At 59.0% G+C, this 15043-nt stretch overlaps 1 protein-coding gene across 2 annotated transcripts; it reads right to left on the minus strand.

Moving 5' to 3' along the window:
* Nucleotides 1-1120: 1120 nt before the first annotated feature.
* On the minus strand, nt 1121-12894 carry LOC118697124 (zinc finger protein 414-like). 2 transcript variants are annotated; one of them, XM_036399631.2, is made up of 9 exons: nt 12785-12894; nt 7901-8031; nt 7070-7171; nt 6884-6991; nt 6611-6716; nt 3073-3569; nt 2672-2722; nt 2092-2247; nt 1121-1490 (listed from the first exon to the last, which is right to left on the minus strand). In XM_036399631.2, the coding sequence occupies exons 2-9, from the start codon at nt 7968-7970 to the stop codon at nt 1414-1416; spliced, it is 1167 nt and encodes a 388-aa protein (XP_036255524.1). In that variant the 5' UTR covers nt 7971-8031; nt 12785-12894; the 3' UTR covers nt 1121-1413. The 2 variants fall into 2 exon arrangements, with proteins under 2 accessions (XP_036255524.1, XP_036255525.1); XM_036399632.2 differs by lacking the exon at nt 2672-2722.
* Between the last annotated feature and the right edge of the window lie 2149 nt (nt 12895-15043).

Raw genomic sequence — 15043 nt, forward strand, 5'->3', positions numbered from 1 at the left:
GGGAGCAGGAGAAAGGAAGGGATGGAAGGAGGAGGAAGAAGGGATGGCAGGAGGAAGGAGGAAGGGATGGCAGCAGGAGGAAGGGATGGCAGGAGGAAGGAGGAAGGGATGGCAGCAGGAGGAGGGGATGGCAGCAGCAGGAGGAAGGGATGGCAGCAGCAGCAGGAGGGGATGCCCACCCCGCCCAGGTGGCCACTGAGCCTTTCCGAGCCTCTGCCGGTGTTTGTGGCCCCTCCCAGCGCTGGCAGCAGAGCAGGGCTCCCCTCGTCGGGAGCAGAGCAGGGGCTGCCGGCTCTTCCCTCGCTCCCAGCCCTCGCTCCCAGCCGCGGGCACCGGCAGGTCCCAGCACGCCTCCCCTCAAACCAGTTTGCAGCAAACTTTTCACTCCGCTGGGCTGGGCTGGCAGAGCGGGGCTGGGGGAGCCCCAGGCTGCTCCCACGGGGGGTGCAGCCCCCCAGGCTGGCACCTGGGCCCGAGCCCCTCCCAGTGGCTCTTCTGTGCCATTCTGTGCCCTCCGTGTGCGGCAGGGCTGGGACAGGCACGGGGGCTGCCCGGGGCCGGGGGTCCCACCCTGCTCTGTTGTTGGGGTGCAGCTGGCAGAGGCTGCAGCCCTGAGTGATCTGGGATGGGCTGGCAGGGGGCAGGGGCAGCACAGGGCGGCCCTTCCTCTTCCTCAGACCTTCCCCTTCCTCAGACCTCCCCCCTTTCCTCTTTCCCAAACTCTTCCCTTTCCCCTTCACGAATTCTTCCCTTTCCCCTTTCCTAAACTCTCCTCTTTCCCCTTTCTCAAACTCTTTCCCCCCTTCCCAAACTCCTTCCCCTTTCCCAAACTCTTCCCTTTCTCCTTCTCCCTTTCCCAAACTCTTCACTTTCTCCCCTTCCCAAACTCTTCCCTTTCTCCCTTCCCAAACTCTTTCCCCTTTCCCAAACTCCTTCCCCTTTCTCAGACTCTCCCCTTTCTCCTTCCCAAGCCAGCCCCTGGCAGTGCCAGCCCAGGAGCACGGTCTCACACCCCCTGTGTCCCCATGTCCCCCTCCTTTGGTTTTTTTTGGGGGCTCCTCAGTGCCAGCCCCGCTCCCCCTGCCCCACGGGGACTGACAGAGCCTCTCCCGGCTGCCACTCCTGTACAATTCCCATTTATTTTTCTGAGATCTCATTCCAGAGAAGTCCACTAACTCCTGAGAACCTACCGGGCTCCCTGCAGAGCCCCCGGGGCTGAAGCAACAAAACCTTTCAGGGGGAGGGAGAAACAGCGGCTCCGGCTGCTGGAGAGCTCCCGAAAATACAAAGCAAGGGGAGAGGAAATTCCAGGGGAAACATCGGCCCCTCTGCTGCTCCTGTCCCAGCTCAGGGCTGTGCTGTGCCCCTGCCCGGCTCAGGGGAGGTGCAGGAGTCCCTTGGGAGCCGAGGGCATCAGAGCTGGGAGTACAGGGAGTTCTCCATCTCCGGCGGCAGCTTGGCGTGGAACGGGGCCAGCCCCACCCCGAAATCTGCAGGGAGAGGGAAGAGAATGTCAGCACCTCGTGGGGAGGGGGGCACGGACCCCCAGGGGCATTGCAGGGGTTGGGGGGCACAGGGAGAGCACAGGGAGGGCACACAGAGACCCCCAGGGGCATTGCAGGGGTTGGGGGGCACAGGGAGGGCATTGGGAGGGCACACAGAGACCCCCAGGGGCATTGCAGGGGTTGGGGGGCACACAGACCCCAGGGGCACTGAGGGGCTGGGGGCACTGGGAGGGCACTGGGAGGGCACACAGACACCCCTAGGGGGATTGCAGGGGCTGGGGGGCACTGGGAGGGCACACAGAGCCCAGGGGCATTGCAGGGTTTGGGGGGTGCAGAGAGGGCACAGAGACACCCCCAGGGGCATTGAGGGGCTGGGGGCACAGGGAGGGCACACAGAGACCCCCAAGGACATTGCAGGGGCTGGGGGCACTGGGAGGGCACACAAACCCCTCCCGGGCACTGCTGCAGGTTGGGGAAGCAGGGACTGGAACCCGGCCAGGCTGTGCCAGGCCAGAGGGAGCAGGATGTGCCCTATCCCTGCCACCCCCGGGGGCATCCCGGCAGCCGGGGAGGGTCCCTCCCGTACCCATCTCTGCCTCCAGGCGCCCGGCCGGGGGGTTCTTGCGGTGGTCCTCGGTGTGCAGGGTCATCTCGTCGCGGGAGGCGGTGGAGAAGGGGCACTGCGTGCAGCTGTAGCGGCCCCGCGTGTGCTCCCAGACGATGCGGCTGGCGGAGGAGTGCCCTGCAAGGACGGGCGGGCAGGGAAGCACAGGGATCGCCCCGAGCCGGGGGCCGTGGGGGCTGGAGCCCTTCCCAAGGGAAGAACCCCGAATGTTGGGAGCAAAGGGCCGGGCTGGTCAGGGCACGGCGGGTTCTGGGGGCACTGGGGGCACTGGAGCTGCTGCTGCTGCTCCTCCTCCTGCTGCTTCTGCCCTCGGGGCCAGGCTGGGGGGTTTTGGGGGGGTGCAGCCGGTAACCCCCCCCTGCCTCGGAGCCGCATCCCCTGTCCGCGGGGCTCCCGAAAGGAGGGAGCCCGCCCTCCCCCTCTGCCCTGCGGGGAGCACCGCGGTGCCCCTGGGGCCTCTCCCGTCCCCTGCGCCCCCCCGCCGCCCCCCAAACCCCCCAGTGACAGAAAGCAGCCCCCACCCAGCAGGTGCCAAACTAACCTGGAGTCACTCCTGAGCCAAAGCATGGGAGGAGTGGGCTGACACTCACACCTGCGGAGGGAATCGAGGCCCGAGACAAGCATTAGGTCTTCCCCTCCCTTGGGGGGGGGGGACTCGTGGGAGGGCAGCCCTGGCCCGGCCCCCCCAGCACGCCGGGGAGCAGCAGGGCTGGTTGGGACAATTTGGAGGAGAATTTGGAAGCGTTTTCCGGTGCTTTTGCTCAATCGAACATCACACAGGGGATGGCACGGGCGGGACGGGGCTTTTTTTTTGGGGTGGGGGGGATGGCCGGGCCGGAGGGGATGGAGGGGCCGGATCCTCTGGTCCTGCTCGGGGAGCTGCTGCTGCTGGTCAAGGCGGGAGCAGAAGAAGGTTTGTCCCGCACGGCTCCGTGCTCTCACCTTGGCTTTTCTTCCAGACGGCGTTGGAGACGCTGGGGGGGCCGTGGCCCGGCAGGAAGGGCCGCAGGCGGTGCTGAGCCGGGGGCTGCGCCAGCCCGTAGGGCGAGGGGGGCACGTAGGACAGGAACGGCCCCGGCACCGAGGACGGGGCTGGCCCCGAGAAGCGAGTCAAGGACGAGGGCCCGAACAGGGCGGGCTCCAGCAGCGGGAAGGGGTGCGGGGCCCCCGGGAGCAGCGGCTCCAGCGAGCCGGGCAGCGCCGCCGGGGCTGAGTCCGCGCCCGCCGCCGGCGCTTCCTTCTCCGGGGGCCGCAGCGCGCTCGGCGGCTTGGGCAGCGCCTCGGGGGGCTTGGCCGGGGGCTCCTTGTCCGGGCTGGAGGGAGCGGGGGGCAGCACCGGCCGGGGGGGCGGCGCGGGGCCGCTGGCGCTGTCCGAGCAGACGTGGAGGTGCTTGAAGAGCGAGCGGTGCGTGCGGAAGCGCAGCAGGCAGTTCTCACACCTGGGGTCAAAAAGAGCCGTGAGAGGGACCAGGAGGGGATAATGGGCATGTGGGGATGGTTCTTGAACAACATGACATGTCTGTGACACCGAGCAGACGTGAGGTGCTTGAAGAGCGAGCGGTGCATGCGGAAGTGCAGCAGGCAGTTCTCACACCTGGGGTGGGGAGAGAGCTGTGAGAGTGACTGGGAATCGATAATGGGCATGTGGGGACGGTTCCTGAACAAAATGACATTGGCTCAGTGTCACAGACATGTGACACCGAGCAGATGTGCAGGTGCTTGAAGAGCGAGCGGTGCGTGCGGAAGCGCAGCAGGCAGTTCTCACACCTGGGGTGGGGAGAGAGCCATGAGAGTGACCAGGAGGGGATGATGGGCATTGGGGATGGTTCTTGCACAAAATGACATTGGCTTGGTGCCACAGACATGTGACACCGAGCAGATGTGCAGGTGCTTGAAGAGGTGCAGGCAGTTCTCACACCTGCAGTCAAAAAGAGCAGTGAGAGTGACTGGGAATCGATGATGGGCATTGGGGATGGTTCCTGAACAAAATGACATTGGCTCAGTGTCACAGACATGTGACACCGAGCAGACATGCAGGTGCTTGAAGAGGTGCAGGCAGTTCTCACACCTGGGGTCAAAAAGAGCCGTGAGAGTGACTTGTGGCAGCTCAGTTGCTTTTTAGTCTTAGCTTGGATAATTCTCTTGGATAGCATGTGACCACTCTTTACGCTGTTATAAAGTTAATTTGGGTCTCCTCTATGACCGCGGTGGCTGGCACAGGATTTACCAACCCTAGATTTGCTATGGCTAAGTCAAGTTTACACTCATTGCTTAACAGTAACTACTGCTGAGTACCCATGGGGGTGTGGCAATTGCAAGGCATTTTGGGCTACGGTCATGGTGAGCCTGATACCCACTCCTATCTACCCAATTGAGGTGTCCAGGGCATCTACACTGGAGTGTGGATACTTGCATGTGTATACCTAGCAAAAACTAACAGTAAGTTAGTTATTGCATGGGCATGTGGGGATGGTTCTTCTCCAAAATGACATTGGCTCTGTGTCACAGACATTGTCCTGCACCCCTCTGACCTGAGCTGGGCTTGCAGAATCAAAGTTGTTGCTACTCCTGGTGTAACTCAGAGATCTGTTGGGGTCCATGTTTATGACATGAGTTGTTGATATTAATATTTTTTGTTATGAGGAAACATTAGAGTAAAAATAATGTATGTAGTGACAAGAAAGAAATTGATTATTAAAGAAATTGATAATAATAATAATATCAAAGAAATTGATAAAAATAATAACTATCAAAGAAATTGATAATACTTAGGAATTAAGTAGATTATATACTTAATTAATAGATATTAAATTATATCATTATTAAGTATTATAACATTGAATTGTATTTTAGAGTTTGTAATAGTTGTTAAATTTTAAATTGGTAGAGAATTTTAATTTAAATTTAGTAAATTTAGGAATTTTAGTAAATCAATCACATGCAGGTGCTTGAAGAGCGAGTGGTGCGTGCAGAAGCGCAGCAGGCAGTTCTCACACCTGGGGTCAAAAAGAGCCATGAGAGTGACCAGGAGGGGATGATGGGCATGTGGGGATGGTTCTTGCACAAAATGACATTGGCTCGGTGTCACAGACATCTTTTATGGAAAATCCTTTCCTTAGGATTTTTTCTCCTGAGAAGCTGAGAGGCCTCAGGAACAAAATGTAAAAAATGGTTATCTGCTGCTGTGGAATGCAACAGGTGCATCTGGGATTGGTCTCATGTAGTTGTTTCTAATTAATGGCCAATCATTAATTAGATTAATAATAATAATAATAATAATAATAATAATAATAATAATAATAATAATAATAATAATAATAATAATAATAAATTAATGTCCAGACTGTCTTGGTCAGTCACAAGCCTTTGTTATAATTCCTTTTCTATTCCTTGCAAGCCTTCTGATGAAATCCTTTCTTCTATTCTTTTAGTATAGTTTTAATATAATATATATCATAAAATAATAAATGAAGCCTTCTGAAACATGGAGTCAGATCCTCGTCTCTTCCCTCATCCTCAGACCCCTGCAAACGCCACCACAGCTCGGCACGAGGCTCCCATGTGGATAAGCCCGGGGCTGGTCCCAGAGCTGTCACTGTCCCTTCCTGCCTCTCCCACCCCAGGGTGGTCCCCAAAGCCCCCAAACATCCCCCCAGGCATCACCAGGATCCTGCTCGTGTCCAGCCCACAGCAACTGCAGCCAAAATCTGCCCAAAACTGGGGGAAATTCTTCCCCAGGAATTGGAGGAACTGAGGAATTCCTCCAAGGATCCTCCAAGGGGATCCCCTGCAAGGCACAGGGATTGCTGGAGCTGCTCCTGCTCCCAGGGCTGGGGGGCTCACTGGGAGCTCCCCTCAAAATCCCAAAGGGTTTTCCAAGCCAGGAGGAGCAGCAGGTCCCACTGAGTGACTGGGAGTTGATGATGGGCACATGGGGACAGTTCTTGCCCAAAATTACATTGGCTTGGCATGAGGCTCCCATATGGATAAGCCAAACTGGAATTCCCAGTGAAAATCATCTGGAAAACCCCCTCAGTCTGGGAGACTTCTCTGTAGTGTCTTAATGTTGGAGTGAGAGAGAAAATGGTGATAATAATGCTAATAAAAAATAAGCAATGATGAAAATATGGACAAAATGGTAAAATAAAAAGGCTAAAAGAGTAAAAATATTTATAATAATGCTGATAATGCTGATATTGATAATAATGACAATAATAACAATAATATCAGTGCTGGGGCTGTGAAGTGAGCACTGGGTGATGCTTCCCCAGGAGCTCAGTAACTCCTTGGTGATAATGCTGATATTGATAATAATGACAATAATAACAACAACAATATCAGTGCTGGGGAGGTGAAGTGAGCACTGGGTGATGCTTCCCCAGGGGCTCAGTAACTCCTTGGGAGATCTCCCTGGGGATCAGCTCTGCTGGCCAGGTGTCCCCAGAGAGGACAGGAGGGGACAGGGAGCATCAGGACTCACTTGAAGTAGCGGTTGGGTTTGTAGTGCACCTTCATGTGGGCCATCAGGTCCTGCATGCTGGGGAAGGTCTCGCTGCAGCCCAGGGTGGGGCACTGGAAGGTTTTGCCTGCAGAGAGGAATTCGGGGAGAGATTCAGCACCAGCCCAGGGGGGACAGCCTGGCCAGAAAGGCTGCGGCACCTCCCTGCTGCCCCCACCACCAGCCCTGCCTCACTCTGAGCCCTGCTCTGCCCCCTCCCAGCCAAAAAAGGGCCCGTGGCGTGTCCTGGCCTACCCTCGAGGGACTGCGTGGGTCTGTAGTGGACCTTCAGGTGGTCCATCAGCTCCTGCATGCTGGGGAAGGCCAGTTTGCAGCCGTAACTCGAGCACTGGTAGTGTTTCCCTGCAAGGACACAGATCCGTCAGTCTCGTCCCTGCCCCGGATGTCGCTGTCCCCTCCCCGGGGCGGGGCTGGCCTCACCTGGGACAGGTCTGCGCTTCAGCGGCCGCAGCTCCGGGGCCGGGGTCCCTCCGCTGCCCGCCACCGGCATCGGGGCACCGGGCAGGGCTGGGTCACTGCAGCCTGCGGGGAGAGGCTGGGAGGCTCGGACCTGGCAAAGCAGAGCTCTGCTCTCCCCATCCCTCGGCCCTGCCACACCATCCCTCTGCTCTCCCCATCCTTCGGCCCTGCCACACCACCCCTCTGCTCTCCCCATCCCTCGGCCCTGACAAACCAGAGCTCTGCTCTCCCCATCCCTCGGCTCTGCCAAACCAGAGCTCTGCTCTCCCCATCCCTCAGCTCTGCCAAGCCACCCCTCTGCCCTCCTCATCCCTTGGACCTGCCAAACCACCCCTCTCTGCCCTCTCCATCCCTCAGCTCTGCCAAACAATCCCTTTGCCCTCCCCATCCTTTGGCCCTGCCAAACCATCCCTCTCTGCCCTCTCCATGCCTTGGCCCTGCCAAACCACCCCTGCCAAACCATCCCTCTCTGCCCTCCCCACCCCTCTGCCCTCCCCATCCCTCTGCCCTGCCAAATCCCCCCTGTGCCCTCCCCATCCCTTCAGGACAGGGAAATGGGGCCGGGGGTCTGGCTGGAGAGCCGGAGCCCCCCAGAATGTGAGGGCTGGGAGGGGCTGTGCTGGTGCAGGTGAAGCCTGATGGTGGCTGGATCACGCTGGGTGATGCCACCTGCGCACCCAGGCACGCCCTGGCACACCTGGGCACATCCCCGTGGGCGGAGTTCACCCAAAGGGACCTCCCAGCCACAGGAGCAAAGGTTTCCCCTGCTCCTGCCCCCCTGAGGGCACTCACCTGCCCCCTCCGTGCCGAATTTCCCCCGCAGGGAGAAGGTGGCCACAGGCTCGTCCTTCTCCGTCTTCATGGCCTGGCCGGAGCTGGGCACGGGCACAGGGACAGGGACAGGGCGGCTCCTCCCGGCGGGGCTGCACCGGGAGCAGGAGGGAGGTCAGAGCCCAGCCCGGGGCCACAGTGACTCCCTCTTCCTCCTTCTCCTTCTCCTTCTCCTTCTCCTTCTCCTTCTCCTTCTCCTTCTCCTTCTCCTTCTCCTTCTCCTTCTCCTTCTCCTTCTCCTTCCCCTTCCCCTTCCCCTTCCCCTTCCCCTTCTCCTCTCCTCTTCTTCTTTTCCCTCCTCCTCCTCGGTGCTCCATGGTTGTGGGACTGACCCTCCCACCCGGAGCTGATCCCAGAGCTGTCATTGTCCCTTCCTGCCTCTCCCACCCCAGCATGGTCCCCAAAGCCCCCAAACATCCCCCCAGGCATCACCAGGCTCCTGCTCGTGTCCAGCCCACAGCAACTGCAGCCAAAATTTCCCCCAAACTGGAGGGATTCCTCCAAGGGGATCCCCTGCAAGGCACAGGGATTGCTGGAGCTGCTCCTGCTCCCAGGGCTGGGGGGCTCACTGGGAGCTCCCCTCAAAATCCCAAAGGGTTTTCCAAGCCAGGAGGAGCAGCAGGTCCCACTGAGTGACTGGGAGTTGATGATGGGCACATGGGGACAGTTCTTGCCCAAAATTACATTGGCTTGGCATGAGGCTCCCATATGGATAAGCCAAACTGGAATTCCCAGTGAAAATCATCTGGAAAACCCCCCAGTCTGGGAGACTTCTCTGTAGTGTCTTAATGTTGGAGTGAGAGAGAAAATGGTGATACTAATGCTAATAAAAAATAAGCAATGATGAAAATATGGACAAAATGGTAAAATAAAAAGGCTAAAAGAGTAAAAATATTTATAATAATGCTGATATTGATAATAATGACAACAATAACAACAATAATATCAGTGCTGGGGCTGTGCAGTGAGCACTGGGTGATGCTTCCCCAGGAGCTCAGTAACTCCTTGGTGATAATGCTGATATTGATAATAATGACAATAATAACAACAATAATATCAGTGCTGGGGCTGTGAAATGAGCACTGGCAGATGCTTCCCAGGAGCTCAGTAACTCCTTGGGAGATCTCCCTGGGGATCAGCTCTGCTGGCTGGGCCACCCCATCCTTCCCATTAACATCTGCTCCAGAGGCATTTCCCCAGCTTTTGGCTCTGAGGGCTCTGGCCCAGAGGGGCTCAGCCTGGCTCAGCAGCTGCTCCTGCAGCACCCAGCACACTGGGATCACAGCCCAGCAGGAAATAAATCAGGGAGGGGGAAAAAATCCACGTGGGATTATTCCTGTGGCTGCCCCTGGGCTCCTGCCTTTGTCTGGGGGTTGTGGGGCCTTTTTTGTTGTTGTTTTCTCAGATCAGCAGCCTCAGGATGGAATCAGCCAGCCATGGAGGGGGGTTGGCCATGGAAAAGGGAATCTGGGGCAGGGCTGGGGCTGCTCATGGCCCAGGAGGGGAAATTCAGCCCTGGATGGAAGGGATGCTCCATCTCCATCCTCCATCCCTGCAGGACATGGGGAAAACATGGAAAGCTCCCAGCAGCTTTGATGGAGCTTTGTTTATCAGGTGGAAATGAGGGGTTTGGTGGGAAAAAGGATCTTGGGAATCTTCTTTTTGGGGGAGACAATGCTGGAAAGATCAAGGCAGGGCTGTGCCTGCCTGCCCAGCCCCTGGGCAATGTCCCTGTGGCACTGTCACATTTTGGTGTCCAACCCTGAAGTGTCAGAGCTGGAACCACCGGTGCTGGAGAGCGCAGTGAAGCAAAATTCCTGCTGCCTGCTGGAAATGCCCCTCTGGATCAAAGCTGGGTGGCCCAGCCTGGGCTCAGCACCCCTGGCAGAGCCCTGGGACTGACAGGCTCCAGATGAGCCCAAAGGGAGCAGGGTCATGGCATTGAGAGCTCAGGGGCAGCACAGGGAAGTTTCCCCAAGAAATCAGGAAAATTCTTCCCCACCAGCACTGCAGCAGGGACAGGAGCTCCTGGAGCTCCAGGGTCAAAGCCAGCAGTGCCTTGGGGTGTTGGAACCTCCGTCCTGTCCCTCTGGGATCACAGATGCCACATGGAGAGTGGCACTCCCTGTTGCAGCATCCCAGTGATGCCTTGTAAGCTGATTTTTTTTTTTCTCTGGAAAAGCTGGGAAACCTCTTGAGCAGATTGTGTGAGGGCAGGCAGGATGGATACCTGGCCTGTGGCCCCAGTGTTCCCCACAGGTGACATGGCAGAGGACACGGTGGCAGAACTGTGGCATCACCCTGTGCCCAGCCAGGTTTTTGGAGAGCAGGTGGCACCTGGATCATCTTGCTGTCATTTGTCACCTCCCACGGCATGCTGGCCAATGCTCCCCCTGCTCCAGGACTGTCTGTTCTGCAGCCTGAGTGTGACACCCCGGCCCAGGTGCTGCTGAGCTGCCACTGTCCCCATCCCCAGTGACCTCCTGTGGTCACCAGAGATGTGACTGACCCAAAAACGTGACTGCCCCAGAGATGTGACTGGCCCAAAGATGTGACTGGTCCAGAGATGTCACTGATACAGAGATGTCACTGATACAGAGATGTGACTGTCCCAGAGATGTGACTGACCCAAAAATGTGACTGCCCCACAGGTGTGACTGACCCAGAGATGTGACTGTCCCAAAAATGTGACTGCCCCACAGGTGTGACTGCCCCAGAGACTGACTGTCCTAGAGATGTCACTGATCCAGAGATGTGACTGCCCCAGAAATGTGACTGTCCAGAATCGTGACTGCCCCAGAGGTGTCACCCCCCTGGTGACACAATTCCTCCAGAGACAGCCCCCCCCCCAGAAATATGGCTCCCCCCAAGATGTGACCACCAGTGCAAAGCTGCCCTGGAACCCCAAACCCAGCCACCACTGTTGCTGTCATTATCCCCATTATTATTATTATTTCCTGCCACCCCAAAAAGCTGCTGGCACAAAACTCCCTCATCCCAACCCCTGTGGGGTGAACAGGGACCCCAAAAACCCTTCCAGGGGCTGCCAGCCATGAGGGTGGGCAGGATGTTTGCAGCTGCCCATGACCCCGAGCAGGCTGTGCTGCTGATTCAGTGAATAATTAACACAGCTCATCCCCCTCAAACCACCCGGGGGCTTTATCCATACCCCGAGGCTTTGCTCATCCCACCCCGCGAGGATAAATGGGACAAATAATCGGATTTGAGCATCTCTGAGGCCCGAGGATGAGGAGGCTGCCCCCAAACGCGGCTCCTCGGCGCAGGAGATGAGACAAAGGCTCGGAACAAGGGGCTCATGTGATCGCGCAGCCGGCGAGCGCCGGGGGAGGCTCCGCTCCTGCCAGGGCCACCAGCCCCGACTAAAACACACCCTGAGGGTTCTCCTGGAGCTTCAGATAGCGCGGGGAGCCCTCACAGAGCTGGGGGGTGATGGGGGGGATGCTCCGGGTGTCCCAGGCAAGGTGGGTGCCCCAATCCGGGCTGGGGCAGAGCTGCTGTTGGGGTGCCACTCCTCCCTGGGGGGGTTCCCTGCTTTCCAATCAGGATCTGCCTGCAGAGCCTGAGGAGTCCACCCCAAACCCCGGGTGGGCATCCAGAGGGGTGAATGCTGAGCCCCGTGCTGGCCTTGGTGTCACATCCACGGGGCAGCTCAGCCCAGGCCTCTCTTCCCTCCAAAGAGAGGGTCCCCACTGTCCCCCAGATCACTCCAAGCCCTGCTGCCATCTCCCCACATCCCCACACCACCCCGGTGCCCACCTTTACCTGCCCACGGGAAAAACCCCACTTTGCCTTCAGGAGCCACCTGGGGATGTTGGAGCTCCCTCCCTGAGCCTGGACAAAGCTGAGCCCAGCTCCAGGCGAGCTCACCCCATGGCCAAGGCCAGGAGCCCGGGCTCTGACAGCCACAGAGCGGCTCCAGGAGCTGTGGGAGGATGGAGGGAGCACGGCCAGGTCCCGGCAGGTGCATCCCGGGATGTGAGAAGGTCCTGCTGCTCCCACAAGCCACACACCTGTCAGGACCCAGGGCTAGTGGCTCCCTGTCAGCCCCACAAGTGGCAACCCCAGGGTAGCCCCCATGGCCACTGGTTTTGGGGCTGGTAGCCCCCCATGGGCCACACACCCAAGGCTACAACCCAGGGGGCAGTGACACCCACGGCCACCACCCCATGGGCAGTGGCACCGTGATCCGGAGCCCCTGCGAGCAGCGGCCCCGGGGCTGGGGCAGGTCCCGGCTCCCTGCAAAGCCCCGGTACCCCGGGCCCTGCTCCGGTACCGCTGCTGTCCCCGGTGCAGCTCCGGGGCCGGTCCATCGTCTGGTACCGCTACAGCCCCGGTACCGCTACAGCCCCGGTGCCGGTTCATCCCCGGTACCGATCCAGCCCCGGTGCTGGTTCATCCCCGGTACCGATCGAGCTCCGGTGCCAGCACACCCCTGGCCCGGTACATCCCCCGGTGCCAGTGCTCCCTTCCCGGTGTCAGCACCCCACCGGTGCCGGGGTACCCTCGATACCGGTATATCCCCGATACCGGTACAGCCTCGATACGGGTACATCCCCGCTACCGGCACCTCTCCGGTGCTGATACGGTCCCGATGCCGGTACATCCCCGATACCGGCACCTCTCCGGTGCCGATACGGTCCCGGTGCCGGTACATCCCCGATACCGGCACCTCTCCGGTGCCGATACGGTCCCGGTGCCGGTACAGCCCCGGTGCCGGTAAAGCTCCCGCTGACCCCGCACCCCCTGTGCCAGTCCATTCCCGGTGCCGGTCCATTCCCTGATCCCGGTCCTCCCCCGGTCCCTCCCGGTCCCTCCCGGCCGTACCGGGGCTGCGGCGGGGCCGGCGCCGTCCGGGTCGCGCATCAGCGGCGGGGCGGCCGCGGGGCCATTTTCTGTGCGGAGCTGTCGCGAGAGCGGGGGGAGGAGGAGGAGGAGGAGGATGACGGGGGGGAGGAAGGAACGTGCGGAAGGGCGGGCGGGGGCCTCGGGGGGGGGGGACCCGGTTCCGCCCCGCCCCGTTCCCCCCCTTCCCCAGCTGCTTTTCCCGGGAGATTCTCCGCACCCCGCATCCCAGCGTCTGCTCCAGCATCCCGGGGGTTTTGGAGCATCCCAGGGGTTTTGGAGCATCCCGAGGGTTTTGGAGCATTCCAGGGGTTTTGGAGCATCCCAGAGTGTTGGAGCATCCTGGGGTTTTTGGAGCATCCTGGGGTTTTTGGAGCATCCCGGGGTTTTTGGAGGATTCCAGGGGTTTTGGAGCATCCCAGAGTGTTGGAGCATCCCAGGGCTTTTGGAGCACATCCCGGAGTTTTGGAGCATCCTGGAGGTTTTGGAGGATCCTGGGGGTTTTGGAGGATTCCAGGGGTTTGGGAGGATCCCGGGGGTTTTGGATTATCCCAGAGTTTTGGAGGATTCCAGGAGTTTTGTAACATCCTGGGGATTTTGGAGTATCCTGATGGTGTTGGAGCATTCTGGGATTTTTGGAGCATCCCAGGGTTTTTGGAGCATCCCCGGGGTTTTGGAGCATCCTGGGGTATTTGGAGCATCCCGGGGCTTTTGGAGGATTCCAGGGGGTTTGGAGGATTCCAGGGGTTTTGGAGGATTCTGGCATTTTGGAGCATCCTGGGAGTTTTGGAGATTCCAGGGGTTTTGGAGCACATCCTGGGCTTTTGGAGCATCCCAGGGTTTTGGAGTATCCCAGGGTTTTTTGGAGCATCCCGGGGTTTTGGAGCATTATGGAGGTTTTGGAGAATCCCAGGGCCCTTGGAGCATCCTGGGGTCTGGGATCATGTCAGGGGCTCAGAGCATCCCAGGGCCTTGAGCCTCCTGAAGGCCTTGAAGCATCCCAGGGCTTTTGGAACATCCTGGAGCCTCCAGGGAGTCTGCTGAGTGCCCCAGGAGCTTTGGAACATTCCAGGGCTGATGGAGCATCCTGAGGCTTTGGGAGATTATGGGGGGGCTTTGGAGCATCTGGGACTCCTCAGAGCCTCCTGGGGCTTTGCAGAGTCCGGGGGGCTCCAGAGCATCCTGGGCTGCTCAGACCCTGAGTCCTGGGGGAAGTGCTGGAGCTCTTGGAGCATCCCAGGGCCCTCTGAGCACCCCGGGCTCCTGGGAACACCCCAGATTTTTAGGAGCACCCCTGATTTTTCGGAGCACCCTGGATTTTTAGGAGCACCCCAAGCTCCTGGGAAACAGCAGAAGCTCCTGGGAACACCCTGCATTTTTGGGAGCACCCCAGACTCCTGGGAGCACCCCGGATTTTTGGGAGCACCCTGGACTCTTGGGAACACCCTTGATTTTAGAGAACATCCCGGATTTTCGGGAGCACCCCTCCAGCTCATGTGTGCCCCGAGGAGCAGCCCAGGCCCCTCCAGGATCCTCACAGCAACAGAAGCCCCTGAGAGACGCCCAAACCCCCGGGAACCCCTTTGGAGCACCTGGAGCCCTCTGGAGCAGCCCAGGGGTGCCTGAGCTGGCCCAGCTCCCACATTCCTGCAGGGCTGAGCAGGGACACCCCCCTGACAGCACCCACTGCCCCCCATTCCCCAGCCCCAGGAAGGGCAGGAAGGAGTTCCCCACATCCCCAGATTTCCCAAAGCCAATATTTTCCATTAAAATAAAATCAGACACCTCCCTCTTGCACTCTGCAGTGCAAGGACTCCTAAAAAGCTGTGATTTAAAGGGAAAATCATCCCGAGGAGTACAGGGGCTGAAAAACCCATAATAGGGGGAGGGGGGACCCACAATTCCCAGATGGGGCTGTGAGGAGTTTGCAATTCCATGGGGAACTTCCCACCCCAGTGGGGATCTGCCTGCTGTTAATCCCTCCCTGAAGGACAAAGGGTGTCCTGAACACCGCTGGACCCCAAATGGGTTGGGGAGGAAGGTCTGTGTGACAGGGGAGCAGCTCCAGTGCTTGGGAGGGAGGGAGGAAGAGGAGGGCTGGGCTGTGGGATCAGGGAGGAAGAGGAGGGCTGGGCTGTGGGATCAGGCCAGGCTCTGTGGGATCAGGAGGAAGAGGAGGGCCGGGCTGTGGGATCAGGCCAGGCTTTGTGGGATCAGGAGGAAGAGGAGGGCTGGGCTGTG

The sequence above is a fragment of the Molothrus ater genome, unplaced genomic scaffold, assembly GCF_012460135.2.
Source record: "Molothrus ater isolate BHLD 08-10-18 breed brown headed cowbird unplaced genomic scaffold, BPBGC_Mater_1.1 matUn_MA649, whole genome shotgun sequence".
In the NCBI taxonomy this organism is placed as follows: Eukaryota; Metazoa; Chordata; class Aves; order Passeriformes; family Icteridae; genus Molothrus; species Molothrus ater.

Excerpts from the sequence above, each read along its gene's own strand:
- LOC118697124 (XM_036399631.2), bottom strand. The coding sequence starts at position 7,970 with ATGAAGACGGAGAAGGACGAGCCTGTGGCCACCTTCTCCCTGCGGGGG. Across the intron at positions 7,172-7,900 it reads ATTCGGCACGGAGGGGGCAG|GCTGCAGTGACCCAGCCCTG; the intron begins GTGAGTGCCCTC and ends CTCTCCCCGCAG. Across the intron at positions 1,491-2,091 it reads GCGCCTGGAGGCAGAGATGG|ATTTCGGGGTGGGGCTGGCC; the intron begins GTACGGGAGGGA and ends CTCTCCCTGCAG.